Source organism: Podarcis gaigeae, assembly GCF_964106915.1.
Source record: "Podarcis gaigeae genome assembly, chromosome: 15".
NCBI lineage: Eukaryota > Metazoa > Chordata > Lepidosauria > Squamata > Lacertidae > Podarcis > Podarcis gaigeae.
In genome coordinates, this window is record NC_139692.1 from 12,207,372 (window position 1) to 12,222,274 (window position 14,903).

The 14,903-nt window shown below is 44.3% G+C and overlaps 1 protein-coding gene across 3 annotated transcripts in view; it reads left to right on the forward strand.

Moving 5' to 3' along the window:
- The first annotated feature begins 705 nt into the window (after positions 1-705).
- The window catches only part of HEPACAM (hepatic and glial cell adhesion molecule), a 40,720-nt gene continuing 26,522 nt past the window's right edge, over positions 706-14,903 (forward strand). For all 3 annotated transcript variants that reach the window (XR_014558141.1, XR_014558142.1, XM_083713694.1), the window contains exon 1: positions 706-1,272. Coding sequence is in view for 1 of the 3 variants with exons in the window: in XM_083713694.1 (XP_083569820.1) it covers positions 1,185-1,272 (88 nt within the window). In the remaining 2 variants the exon portion in view is untranslated. The remainder of the gene's footprint in view (positions 1,273-14,903) is intronic.

A 14,903-nucleotide genomic window follows, 5' to 3' on the forward strand; every position in this document is an offset into this window, starting at 1 on the left:
TTTTTTAATGCAGAAAATAACATTTATGTAACTTTGCAGACTAAAACAGCAACACTAGCAAACACAACTCGTATTCACTTGTGTGATTTCTGTTCCTGCTATGTTGGACGAACATGCAGATTGTGGGGATTTCTGCTCCCATTTTTGTTTCTGGTATAATTTTCTGACAGCCTTGTGCTCTATCATTGTACTATGGCCCATCCTCTTAAGAATCATTTGACTGAAAGGTGGAGTAGAAATCTTCAGAATAAACCCATCCATTGGCCAGGGTTAAGGGTTGCTAGGCTATGTGGGTTTCAGTTTGGGGTATGTGATGTTTATGTATTTTTGGCATGTGTGTTTTATTACAATCTAAGCCACCGTGAAGATCATTCAGTTGAAAGGTGGAACGTATGTCTTACCAATAAATGAAAAAACAGTGTTTTTGAACTAAGAGTGGCTCCCTAATTTGAACAGGGCAAAGACTATTGGTCTAACAAGCCTTTGCTGGATCCATTGTTATGAAGCTATCCTGCCTGCAAATGTCACAGCCTCTCCAGAAATCCTCCCTCCAGCCTGCCAACTGATGCGACTCCTTGGGGCAGATTTGCCAGCTAATAGCCAAATCCCAGGAAGCTACATAGAACTGCTGCCACAATGAGCACAATCTCACAGAGTACCTTTTCAAGGCCAGGGCATGCAAATGGCTCCCAGAATTCCCCTCTGTCGCCTGCCAGAACGTGCATTTCAGAGAGTTGTGGGTACAGCGTGGCATGTGTCAAGCTCCCTAGAAACTGTAGGAGTAAGGCTGCAGACAGTGATCTGGAATTCTGAGCCACCTCCTTGTTCCAAGAAACTCTGAAAAACAAATCAGGCTTTTGCTGCGATATTATCTTCGCATGTTTGGGAATATTGGTCATGTGTTGTTGTTTTTTAATGCATGGTCAGCTAATCCCTTGAAACTGAGGATGTAAGGCTCACAAAACTGGAAAACATCAGGTCTGACCAAAAGAGAAGAAAAGGGGGGGGGGGAAAGGGGGGAAAAAACCAACACCCCACAACAACACACAGAGGCTCTGTCTATTGAAAGAGGACTTGGCAGAGTTCAGTGGTGGCAGAACAACTCCAAGCGGTACTAAGGGACGTGCCCAGAGTGGACAAATCATGCTAATTGTGTGCGAGAAGGACCTAAAACCAAACCCAAAATGAAGAGAGAAAGAGAAGTCTTGTCCAGAGTTCTCAGCGTGTCGGGTTTTGTGCACGTAGCTTGCCTTCTTATAATCAACTACACAGGTAGGAGAGCAGCACTCTTGAAAGCCTTTGGGGGAAAGGGCTGTGCGGTTCGGCAGATGCTCTGGTGAGGGGATGAGGGTTTGGTTCAGAGGTGCTGAATGCCCAGGCACAGAGGTGAGAGTCAGTCAAGTGACAGCCCTAAACACCTTTTTGTTGCCTCACATAACAGGGTCTCTGGCACTGGGGGAACGATTTCTTCCCTCGCATTTCAGTGTCGTGAGAAAAGACTTCATCAAAGCATTCTTTACAGAGGAGATTACTGAACTGTGCATCTCTAAAATTGGGGCAGCACTTTGAACCATGTGCCCTCTGAATTGGATGACTTTTAATTTTTTTTAAATAACAACAACATGCTGTGGCATGTTTGTGGCAGAGAGAACCCAGTTCCAACAGTGCTTCTCTGAAAAATACTGTAATGCTCAGACAAAATGTCATAGAGAGCCCATGCTTTGAACTCTCCATCCTCAATTTTAGCTTAGGCTAAATATATTGTGTGAGCTCAGAAAGCAAATTGTGTCTTTGTGGTTTTTTAAAAATGTTTTTCCAGATATGCTGTGGACCTTATTTAACTTCCATTTATGCAACAACAACAACAAAATCAGCAGAACTGGTGTGATGTATGGAGGATCCATGCCATACATTTAAATGCATATTTCAAGCACATGACTTCCTCCAAATAATCTTGGGAACTGTAGTTTTCCCCCTACAGAGCAACAATTCCCAGTACCCTTAACCAGCTACAATTCCAGCATTCTTTGAAGGAAGTCATGTATTTTAAATGTGCATACTTTAAATGTATGGTGTGGATCTTGCCATAGTGACAAAGAGACTGTAGCTACAAACTAGGAAGTCCTCAATTCGAAATTCAGCACTGCTATGAACTCAGCAGGTGATTCACTCAGTTTTACTCCTCTCCCCCATATCTTCAATTCAGGGGAAATAACTGACTTGCCATTTGAGGTTATTGGAAGGACATATGTGTCAATTGTTTTACAACCTCTCAATCAGTAAATAAATGCCTTGATAATATGTTAATTTCCATTACCCTGATCCTAAACATACGGGGCATATTTCAGTAAGTTAGTTCTGATATCATAGAATTGGAGAGTTGGAAGGAACCATGAAGGTCCTTTAGTCCAACCCCTTGCAATGCAGGAATCTTTTGACCATTTCATTAAGTTAGTTCTGATGTTGTTGCCATTGAAAACCATGGAGTGGGACTTAGCTGTGTTACTGTCATAACAATGCAAGCCTATGCATGTTTACATTCAAGTAAGGGGTACACAGAACTGGAACCTTAATTTCCATTTATTCCACTGTGACTTCAACTGCAATCCTATACAATTGTACTTGAGTGTAAGGGTTATTGAACTCCTATGGATCTGCTTCTGACTCAGCATGTATAGTATTATATTGTTAGTTGTGACCTCTTGCTAGCTTATGCCCAGAATGTAATATGTCCTGTTCACACTGTTAAGTGATGGGGTGCCTGCATGCCTCCCTGTTGTGCAGTGGTTGAAATACACATTTCAGCTGTATGGAACTGAATGAAGCCTTGTTTCTTCCAAGTGATGTGCTCAGAACTTGAATGTATATGAAGCTTACATGTAGATAGGTATTGCACATCTCTAAATGACTACATAAAATCTATTGCACACCTCCAGTAGAGTTATTGAGATTCATCTCAAGTTGCTACTGCCATGATTATGATTTAGGAAGCTGTCCTGTTGTTTTCACTGCTGCTTGTGCCATGGGCTCTTGTACTAGACCATTGGTTAATGCATACTTCGTGTGGACTGTATCCTCCCATTATATCGCTTGAATGGGAGCCAGATCTAAGTGCGTGTATGAGGTGCTGATGGGTTTTGAATTTTGTACCTAATTCTCACACAGATTGTCTGATTGTCTGTTTTGTGACTGGTGAAACACCAGCCCTTCTTGTTTGGTTACTGGATCAATGTTCCTATTATACACATAGAACTTTGTAATTCTTCAGCTAGCATGACTTGAGTGCAAAAAACAGAGAGAAAGTGACTTGAAACAATGCAAAAACAACAACAACAACAACCAGATCTGTGATACCAGAAGCATATGTCACTTAAGAGGTAGGGAATGACTCATTTTGCAGTTACGTAAAACAACAAACAACCACCACCACCACCACCACCACCTACAAATTCTACTCCCACTGCAATTCTACTTAGCAGCAAATTGTGGTACAATGGTACCTCAGGTTACATACGCTTCAGGTTACAGACTCCGCTAACCCAGAAATAGTGCTTCAGGTTAAGAACTTTGCTTCAGGATGAGAACAGAAATCGTGCTTCTGTGGTGCAGCGGCAGCAGGAGGCCCCACTAGCTAAAGTGGTGCTTCAGGTTAAGAACAGTTTCAGGTTAAGAATGGACCTCCGGAACGAATTAAGTACTTAACCTGAGGTACCCCTGTATATTCAGCAGGGTTCACTCTCTAACAGGGATGAGCAACCTATGGCCCACCAGATGTTGTTAGACTACAAATCCCATAATACGTGATCATTGGCCATTCTGAATGGGACTGAAGAGAGTTGGAGTCCCACGATATCTGGAGGGCCAAACCTAGTAAATGCATTTAATCTTGTAGCTTTAGGCAGCCTGGGCAGGAATGCTCATTGGACACAGTGCAACTTCCTTCCAAATGAATGTGCACCAGAGTTTGCAGTGATGTAGCTTGAAACTTCCCATGCAACATGGCTTTCCCCACCTTATCTTCTTTACAAATATCTGCTTTCCCCACAAAATGTTGTTATGAACCTATGTCTTAATATAATTGGAGTGATATAAATGGCAATGTATTCATTTTACAAAAATAAAAACCACAACACCAACCTTGTGGTTTAACTTGTTGTGTTAAGGGCTTTCCATATTCACTCAAAATGTTAAGGCATTGCAACCGTTAAGGGTGATAATAGATGTGTTATGCAGGTAATATTGATAACCTGTGATTAGTCCCAGTTTCACTACCCGCTTGGAGGTGGATGTCTCTTAGTGGTAGAGGTGTGGATCTAAGTTCCAGATTTGTCTGTTCACTGGAATAGATATATAGAACCTATACAAATGAAGCTACTATGTATTTCAAGCCCCATAAATATCCTTTCCCCATGCCCTCCCCAAAGTCTCTCGTGTATTCAAAAGCTGCCCATCAGAAATTAGTTTCCCTTCCCTCATTCCAATCAAATGATTTTTAATCATCTCCTGTGATTATTTCCCACCATCTCCTTTGACACATAACTTCTAAACATCATGGCCTACCAGGACTGTAAACCCTTTAAAACCTAGGCCTGAATTGTGATCATTATCATATCCCTCTCTCCTCATCGGATAAGGTCCTTTTTTAATTCCTACCATAGCCTCACTGATTTTTCCAACCTACATCCATTTGAAATCCCACTAGCTAACATTGGCTACAAACATGTTACACAACACTTGAGCAATGGCACATATTAGATGCCCCTCTTGAGCTAACACAACAAACAGCTTCCTAAAATATGCAATATAAACAAAGATATTTCCTCAAAAACCACCCTAGCGAAGACTACGGAAAAAAAACACACGTCACCTGTCAACTTTCAGAAGTCACCTATCACACGTTTAACTCATTCAAATATAAATACTTTCCTTTCCATTCTATCCAGATTTTGGCATAGAGCATCCTCAAACCTACCTCTTTTACAAAGCCAAGTTCCATAGAATTTTGTACGGTTGGAAGGAACCCCAAGGGTCACCTGGTCCAACTTGCATCAGATCAGTCTGTGGGACCATTTTCAGACTATGAGCCAGAAGTGGAGAACCTCTGACTCATGGGCCAAACTGTGCCGGAGAGGCAGTTCTCTCCAAACCATGCCCACCTGTCCCACAGGTATAAGGATGGGCATGGCCATGGCTTCAAAGCAACAAATGGAAGCTGAAAGTGAGCACTCAATTGCTCCTTTGCTTGGAGCAAGGTGCCTTCTCACAACCCATCAACTGGAGAGGGGGTGCCTTGCTCAGAAGTGGATTCCACTGAAATCACTGCTAAATCAGAGGTTCCACTGAAACTGCTGCTCAAACCTCTGGACTGCTCCCCAATAAGGCATGCCCTGGGCAGTGAGGGCATACCTTGCTCTGGGAGCATTTTGCCAGCATTGGTTGGATGAAGGAGAATTCCCTCATGCAGATAATGCCTGCCAAAATCAGGTTTCTTTTCCCTCCACTCCATTTGGGCTCTGGCTTTCAGTGCCAAAAACGCCCCCCTCTTCTATGAACCATAGAACAGGCTTCCTTGGCCCTCCAGATGTTTTTGGCCTACAACTCCCATGATCCCTAGCTATCAGGACCAGTGGTCAGGCATGATGGGAATTGTAGTATCAAAACATCTGGAGGGCCGAGGTTGATGAAGCCTGCCATATAAGTGGGGACCACCCCCCTCAGCAGAAGCCCCAGTTTGGCCCAACAAGGCCATTTCCCTCAAACCCGGCCACCTGCCCCATGTCGGACATCATATATGATGTCAGGTGTGGAGCAGATAAGGATGTGGCTATAAAGGACCCATTGGGAGCTTCAAATGAGCTCCTCATTGTTCCTTTGCTAGCTGATATCACCTGTCAACAAGCCCTATTCGGGTCGCCTGCAGCAGTGACGGCTGCAGGGGTTTGCAATTAGCACTGATCAGCTTGAAAGATATGCTTTCCTTGGATTCAAGGTGCACATGGAAACAGAATTCAAAACACCTTGTCGTACCAGTTACAGCATATTGGCAGTTACAGAAAGCCCCTTTGAACGATGTCAGGTGTGTAGGTCTGCCCACCTGTCAAAGGTGGCCCGTGGGGAGTAGGGGAATTAATTCACTACCTCTGCCATCCTGGCTCCCACCCTAGTTCCTCATTATACCGGCAAGATGAGATTGAGTGCTACAGTTGTGGCCTTATAATAAATATTGTTATCCAGGGAAACAGAGAGAGTATGATGAAATCCATGTATTGCTCAGAGCCTGGGATATGTCCCCATTTTCCACCCACTCATTTAATTTACCTTTGAAGGTGCTCCTCTTAGAACTATGTAACACTTGCGCTGTTTTCCCCCTTGCTGCTTAAGACTGTATGCATCCCCCCCCCCCCGACCTCCATCAGTTGTGCTGCAGGCATACTTGGAACACTGTGTCCCTGGCTTTGAAGCTGGACAAAGCTGAATGAAGAAGTGTTTCTCTAGAGCACGCAAGACTTTCGTGCCTGCTTTGATCTGAAAGTGGTTCTAAATGCACACTTACTCAGGGGGCCGTGTTACATTGTTCAGAATCCCTAAGCAGATGGTGCTTCTGTACAGTTGAGAAATCTGCAGGTCGATTGCAACATGACCATCACATGGTTGTGTGTCCATTTACATGCCGTGTGGTGTTGCGACATGGGCGAGGCAGTTTGCTAGCATGTATGCAGTTTAAAATGCAGTCATCATATACATGCTAATCTGAAAGCTGCTACTGTGTTCGTTTTTACACCATAGTGTGATTTGTGCAGGAATTTTGTAGTATGTCAGGCAGCATATGCAATACATTAATACCAAATGCAATACATCAATAGCTCAAGCAATAGCTCAAGCAGCCCTGTTTAGGGAAGTTTTTAATGACTGATGTTTTAATGTATTTTCAATCTTTCATTGGAAGCTGCCCAGAGTGGCTTGGGAATAATAATAATAATAATTTTCCTTCGCAGATCTTCCTGTGCATACCAAACAGCATCAGAGAGCTGATTCTGCTATTACTTTTATCCATGCAGGGACTAGCAAGTTTGACTTGAGACTGGGAGACGTGGGTTCAAGTCCTACCAGTGCTATTTTTCTAGAGGTACCAGAACTCACCATAAACACCTCCCTCGTCCTCTTAGAATGGCAGTGGCACCCACCAGAGAGGTGCTGGAATTGAGTTCCTGTGAGTTTCTCCTGAAAAAAATAAACACTGAGTAATATCATTACCCATTGTTTGGCCTTGGGCAGTCTGGAATGAGTGACAAACCTTCAGCCTTACAAATGTTGTTGAACTCCAATTCCCATCAGCTGGCATAGAGCACATACCATTTTAATCCCCTCTCTTAAAAAAAACCCTCTTTCCCAAAATAAAATAATCTAGTTGAACTCTGTCTACTGTGCTGGTTCCCTAGTTGTTGGGAATTCTTGTTCTTCTAGAATCAAAGGGAAGCGTAACCTGACCTCTGCCACCAGGCAGGACACTGAGACGTTGCACCCCCTACTTTGCAGGAAGATCGTCAGGACACAGAGGAGACCAACTTGACCCTATTCATTAGCTGCTGAAGGACCAGCTTCTCTAATATTTGCTTTCCCATTCTCTCCTCATTTCATCCCTCCCTCTCTTGCCTATCATATTGCAAGCTGGCAAACAGAGACTGTCATAGCTTTTAAATATGTGCAGTACTTAGAACTTTTAAAGGTAAAGGGTAAAGGGACCCCTGACCATTAGGTCCAGTTGTGGAGTCGTGGGGTGGGGCGCTGATCTCGTTTTATTGGCCGAGGGAGCCGGCGTACAGCTTCCGGGTCATGTGCATGACTAAGCCGCTTCTGGTGAACCAGAGCAGTGCACGGAAACGTCGTTTACCTTCCTGCCAAAAGTAAAAGGTAAAGGTACCCCTGCCCGTACGGGCCAGTCTTGACAGACTCTGGGGTTGTGCGCCCATCTCACTTAAGAGGCCAGGGGCCAGCGCTGTCCGGAGACACTTCCGGGTCACGTGGCCAGCGTGACATCGCTGCTCTGGCGAGCCAGAGCCGCACACGGAAACGCCGTTTACCTTCCCGCTGGTAAGCGGTCCCTATTTATCTACTTGCACCCGGAGGTGCTTTCGAACTGCTAGGTTGGCAGGCGCTGGGACCGAGCAGCGGGAGCGCACCCCGCCGCAGGGATTCGAACCGCCGACCTTTCGATCGGCAAGTCCTAGGCGCTGAGGCTTTAACCCACAGCGCCACCTGCATCCCACTACCTTCCTGCCAAAGCAGTACCTATTTATCTACTTGCACTTTGACGTGCTTTTGAACTGCTAGGTTGGCAGGAGCAGGGACCAAGCAACGGGAGCTCACCCCGTTGCGGGGATTCGAACCACCAACTTTCTGATCGGCAAGTCCTAGTCTCTGTGGTTTAACCCACAGCGCCACCCGTGTCCCACTTAGAACTTTTAGGTGCTATATAAATGTTAAATCGTAATAGGCTAAGTCATGCCATTCAACCCAGTGTGAATTAATTCATAATTGCAACTTATTTTTCCTAATTTGATTCGCAAACATATTGCAGATTTCAACTCATGCTCAATAGTCCCCACTTCAATATTCCCTTCAAACTTGTTTGATAACTGCAGATGGACGCCTCTGTTTCAGGACTTGTCAATCAGTCAATCATTCCCCCTTTCTAAGCTCTGCTATATGCTGTTTTCCAAAACCAGTTTATGACATGTTCCGCCTTCCAGAGCTTATTGTTACCTAGGTAACGCCTGGTCATTTGCTATTCAAGGTGCTAGCCTTGCTTGTTCGTTCCCATGAAGTCATGAATAGGTGCGGCTGGATGCGTTATGGCTGCCACTCAGTATTAAGAATCCTTGGACCCGCGGTAAAGACATATGCAGTGGAATGCCTCCTTGCTGAATAGAGCCATTCATCCACTGGGGTGGCAGTTCGTTGCACACAGATTTAGAAAACAAACATGTGCCATCATCTAATTTGCAGCTCATAGATTATATTTATGTAAGGCATTTGGTGGAAGAGTTAAGGCTGGGAAATGGTAAGGCAAGACTCCAATTTGATTGCACATGTATTTTAAGAACTGTGGGACTGTGCTTCCGGTGCAATTATTTAATCAGCCTAGAAAACAAATTCTGGCCTTCAGCCAGATGGCTTCCAGGGTGTTTCATGATGATTGACAGTCATTAAGTCCAGGCAAGAAAAGGAATACAGCAAAACAAGTCAGTCTTAATACACCTTAGGTGGTGACCAGAGAGATACTTTTTGGTGGTTTCAAATCCTACCTTACAGAACTCTCTTTCTTGGAAAGCTTGCCTGATGCCTACAAAGGCACCCAGAGGTTGATATATCTGGGACTTTAAAATGCACTCAAACTGGAGAAATAGCGTGACTAATACTCACGGGAGATTTCCTCTCAATGCAAAATCAACTTTGGAGGAACACTGTTTAAAGCATTCATCCTAATTTGCTTGCGCAAAGCTTACTCAGTGGCTAGAATTCAGGGGTCAGCAAACTTTTTCAGCAGGGGGCTGGTCCACCTTGTGGTGGGGGGCAGACTATATTTTGAAAAAATAATAATGAACAAATTCCTATGCCCCACAAATAACCCAGAGATGCATTTTAAATAAAAGCACACATTCTGCTTGTGTAAAAACATCAGGCAGGCCCCACAAATATCCCAGAGATGCATTTTAAATAAAAGGACACATTCTACTCATGTAAAAACATGCTGATTCCCAGAGCCTCCGCTGTCCGGATTTAGAAGGCGATTGGGCTGGATCTAGCCCCCGGGCCTTAGCTTGCCTACCCATGGGCTAGATTATGCCCAGTCTTTGCTTATGGGGCACTTGTATGAGTCTGAGCATTCATCCTGATTTGCTTTCAGAGTGCCTACGTGTCTTTACAGATTATTTTTCCCAGTTCTTAATTCAGTTCTCCACATGTCTTCAGCAGTTTTTTGAATTTTTGAAAAACTCCTCCTGTAGATTTTGCAGCATTTTAGTACACGTTTCTCCTAATACACACAGTTAGTGTGCAGTTGACTAATGTTCAGATTTCTTGCAAGCAATTTGTCATGCTATAATGCATTTTGTGTGTTATTTCCACTTACATATTGAATGTTATGCACACTTTCCCCTAATATATGCATTTTTGTAAAAAATAAATAAAAAATATTTTGGTAAGCAGTTTTGTAAACATTAGTTTTTGGGGAGTAAATCCTACTGTGGCTAGGGGGTGACTATGGGGTGACGCAGCTGGGAATCCCCCAATTGCGCGGGGCTGGCCTCCCACCCCCCCAAACGTGGAGGGGCCGTGAAGCCTGCAACCCCACCTCCTCCTTAAGCCGGAAGTGGCCTTGCCGCTTGCCTTATTTTGGAGAAAGCAGTTCCCTAAGCTGAACACCACAATGGAAAAGTGTTGGCAAAGTGTTCAGGATGTCCCTCTTTGTCTGCCCGGCAGCTGACCTGTTTTCCACCCTCCCGCCCTCTGAGGTTTTCCTTCCTGGACCTTGCTATGGACCTTGGTTGGTCGCCATTGAGGGGCCTGGTAGGAATTTTTCCACTTGGCAAATTGGCACCAGCCTCTTGGTTTTTGCCTACCTCGTAACAAATCGTCACAGCTTTCTGGGTATTGGCAGTTAGGCATTGGAATAGTTCTGTAGATGGAAAGAGGGGAGGTAGCGCCATCACCTGCCCCGAATATTGAAGGGTAGTCATTAAAGGATTCTGGGGGGGCGTGGCCCTGTCCGAAGCGTAGGGAGGTTAGGGCCTAAGGCACACCCCCTATTGGTGACCCCGGGGGAGCTGCTAGTTGATGTGCATCAGCAGGACTCCCCCTACTGGTGGTTAACCCTTCCTGGACTTCAAGCAGATGGGCTGAAGTTGGATATAGTTGGTTAGGACCAATGCCTAAGCCAATACTGCTCATCACCTGTAACCAATAACGTTGTGGCCCTTTTTAGCCCATTAATCTTAATAATTGTGTCATGTGTCATTATTTTCCACCGGGGGGTGTGTGTCAGGAACTCGTCGCGCAACACTGATGTGCTTTCTATGTTTGCTAAAGACTCATTAGTTCACCTAGGCATTTGTGGGTTGTTAATACTGTATCTGGGTAGTTTATCCAGCTGCTCTTCTGTGAATATGCTGATACACCTCCTTGCCAAGGATGCAAGGGACTCAAGTAGGGTGGCTCTGCCCCTTCATCCTCTTAGAGTCCCAGGGGTTCTTCCTCAGGTATCTACCTGGAGGGTGGATCCTCACCATTGAATTCAAGCATTGCCTTTCAAATTGTGTGTGTGCACCACATCATGTAATTGATTGTGTGGGGCAGCCCCCCCCATATTTTATTCAACTTGGCACCCCTGGGCATGACAAGTCTAGGCAAAACTGCATACAAAAACGAAAAGGATGTTACTTTTTTTCTGTATGCCACAACAGCTGCGAGAACGTTGCTAGTGAAGAATTGGAAGAAACAAAATTTACCAACTATAGAAGAATGGCAGATGAAGATGATGGACTATATGGAACTTGCCGAACTGACCGGGAGACTCCGAGACCAGAGAGAAGACACAGTGGAAGAAGATTGAAAGAAGTTTAAGGAATATTTGAAAAAAATATGCTAATATTTAAATCTTAGAATAGCTTTGGAAGTGGATTTAGGCTGTAGGGTTAGAAGTAGAAGATAGTGTATTTTAAAATAGTATTATTTGCAAGTGATAAAATGTGAAGATTTTTATGGTTAAAGTAAGTGTGATAAAAAAAAAATGGTTAGAAACTATGATATATGTAAACTGCTAAAGATGAGTTAAAATGAAAATTAGATAGGAGGGACTTTGGGAAGTCCACCTAACAATATTTAGAAAAAATAAGGATAGGACAATAATCTGTTTCTATTGTTTGGTTTCCTGTTTGTGTTGTATATTTGTGTTATAAAATGACTAAAAAAAAATGAAAAATAAACTGCATACAAAAACTAGTGCATTAGGAGAAACGTGCATTGAAACACTGGCAAATTTTCAGGAGGGCTTAAAAAGAAAATCACAGAGTGATGTGGCAATGTGGAGTGCTGAATTTAAGGTAGGCAACATGAGAAAGGAAAAGAAATCAGAATTGATCCTCTATTCTTCCTTGTCCAGAGGGCTTTTTGCCCCCCCCATTCCCCTCTGGCACCACATCCGAAGGGCCATATCAACTTGAGGGTCCGAGACGGTGTGTTAAGTGGCCCTGAGAGTCCAAAAATGTACAATTGCCTCCCTCGCTGAGAATGGGGGATAAAAGCAAAAAGCAAAACAAGTGCGTTTCTAAGGAGAAGGCCATAATGAAGGTCTCTTCTGGGGGTTCGCTCAGGCTGTGCCAGGCAAGAAGTGCCGCTATCGGGGGTCTGGGGAGACTCAGCTGTCTCCGCTGCCTTTGTCCAGCTGCTGATTATTACATTTGCCAGGTCCTTGATGCAGCCTAGTGAATCACAAATGCTGATCTTCCTTACACTGCAGGCTTTTAAACTTGGGCCAGGAAGGAACTAAAGCCCAACAACCACAAGCTTTGTCCTCGGCTCCTGGCAGTCTCATTTCTGCCCCCCATAAGCTGGAGCTGGTGCCTAGGAGACCAGCCTGCCCCCACCTCCCCTCTTCCTGCAGGGAGTTACTAGGCTCAGGATACAAAATGTACTGAAAGAAGAAGCCAGCCTTCCAAAACAGTCATCCTAAACAGTTTGCCAACACTTATTCCCTCACTCCCTCGATTTAAAGGAAATAATACATTGGATTCTCTTCCCGGTATCCAAGCAGTGGAAGGGTTCCCCAAAAGGAACATCTAGTCGAACCCACCTGATGTATGAGGCAAGACCACCCAGACAATTCTTCCCTCATCACCATTGTAAGGGGGCGAAGCAGGATTCGCACCAGCATCTGGCACCTTTGGGCAGCTGCTGCGCCTGATGCACTTTTCATTGCTTTTCCCCTTCACTTTCCTTATCACGAGAAAGTCTGATCTTTTGAGGAAGTGCGTTTGTCGCATGACGCCTAATCAGCTCTAGTTGTGCAACCTGAATTTACCAGTATGTGATTTGATGCCACGCCAAAACACCAACATTCTGGAAGATCATTATAGTTGATGCTTGGGTTGCGAATGTGATCCGTGTGGGAGGCACATTTGCAACTCGCAGTGTTCGCAACCCATCTGCGCACACGCGAGTCGCGATTTGGTGCTTCTGTGCATGCACAAAGTGTGATTTAGTGCTTCTGTGCATTGCGCGAGTGCCGAAACCTGGAAGTATCCCGTTCCGCTACTTCCGGGTTCAGTGCGGTGCACAACCTGAAACGCAAAACCTGAAGCGTCTGTAAACCAAGGTGTGACTGTAAATGGATCTGGGTGTGCAGATATTATTTTTGCGTTTAGCAAAGGTAGCTTCTCTGGAATAGGAAGAAAATGTCAGTTCTGTTAAGCGTTCCATGTTCAGTCTCTAAAGAATATGAGCTGGGTGTTCCATTTATTTTCATTGTACAGTAGCTGGTATCCACCGTGTCTTTTCTCCATCAAGTGTTAGTTCTGAATGTGTTAGTTGGGTAGTTCTGAATGCAAACTGCACAGATTACAGATTCAGGTAGGTAGCAGTGTTGGTCTGGCGCAATAGAAATATATATAAAAATTGTCCAGCAGCCCCTTAGAGACCAACTAAGTTTGTTCTTGGTATAAGCTTTCGTGTGCATGCACACTTCTTCAGATACAGATTACCGAAGTGTTCATAACCTCTTGGTAATCTGAAACAGCAACGTTTTCCAGACTAGGCCACTTTGAAATTAATGCTTTTCTCTAGGGTTAGAATGCATGTTCTGGTTTGTCTTCTTGGCTATATTCAGTAGCTATCAGTGGTGATGATATGTTGCTTAAAAGTGTGCCACGTGGGTTATTCTGCCTCAGTATTTTCTTAGCAGGGTACCCTCTTTCAGCTTCCCTGATTGCTTGGGGGCAGTGATATAGTCATGTGGGGACAGCTGTAAGATACAGTGGTACCTTGGGTTACATACGCTTCAGGTTACAGATTCCGCTAACCCAGAAATAGTACCTCGGGTTAAGAACTTTGCTTCAGGATGAAAACAGAAATCGCGTGGCAGCAGCGGGAGGCCCCATTAGCTAAAGTGGTACCTCAGGTTAAGAACAGTTTCAGGTTAAGAACGGACCTCCAGAACGAATTAAGTTCTTAACCCGAGGTACCACTGTATATGGAATGACTAGGATTCTGCGGCCCTAAATTAGGTTCATTGTCATTCAGTCTGTCAGTTCATCTGGAATGTGAAAGCAAACAAATTTATTCTTCAGTTGAGCAAATGCAATAGGCAATATCAGGCAAGAAGGATATCTGTATATTCATTTGCTTGCACTCGCTCAGCCTCTCCTGCATTTAACACTTCCCTTTCAATATGCCCATATTTCATTGGATGTCAGGACTGGCCACCCATCTCCCATCCATTCAGAACAGATGAGATGTGCAAAGAGCTTCTGTCTGTGAGCAATAGTCATAGCTAATGTAGGTGATTTCTCCCCTCCCAACTGTAGAGGGGGCATAGCTATACCAATCTGTGGTCCTGTCTCCTTTTCCCCCTCTCTAAGACTTAGCAGTCATTTAGTGTTAAGTGACACCTCCATAGCAGCCATTTTGTGACTGGCAGCCATGACACTTTCTAAAAATTCCAAATGCCCCCAGAGTGTCTGCAGCTCCTGATCTGTTGGGTAAAGATGTAGTGGTTAGAGATGTCTTCCAATTGGCAATGCCCTATATCACTCATACTCAGACCAGACCCATTAAAATCAATGGACTTAAGGAACTTAATACCATTTATTTCATTTGGTTTAGTCTGTGTATCATTTTGTTGAAGATAA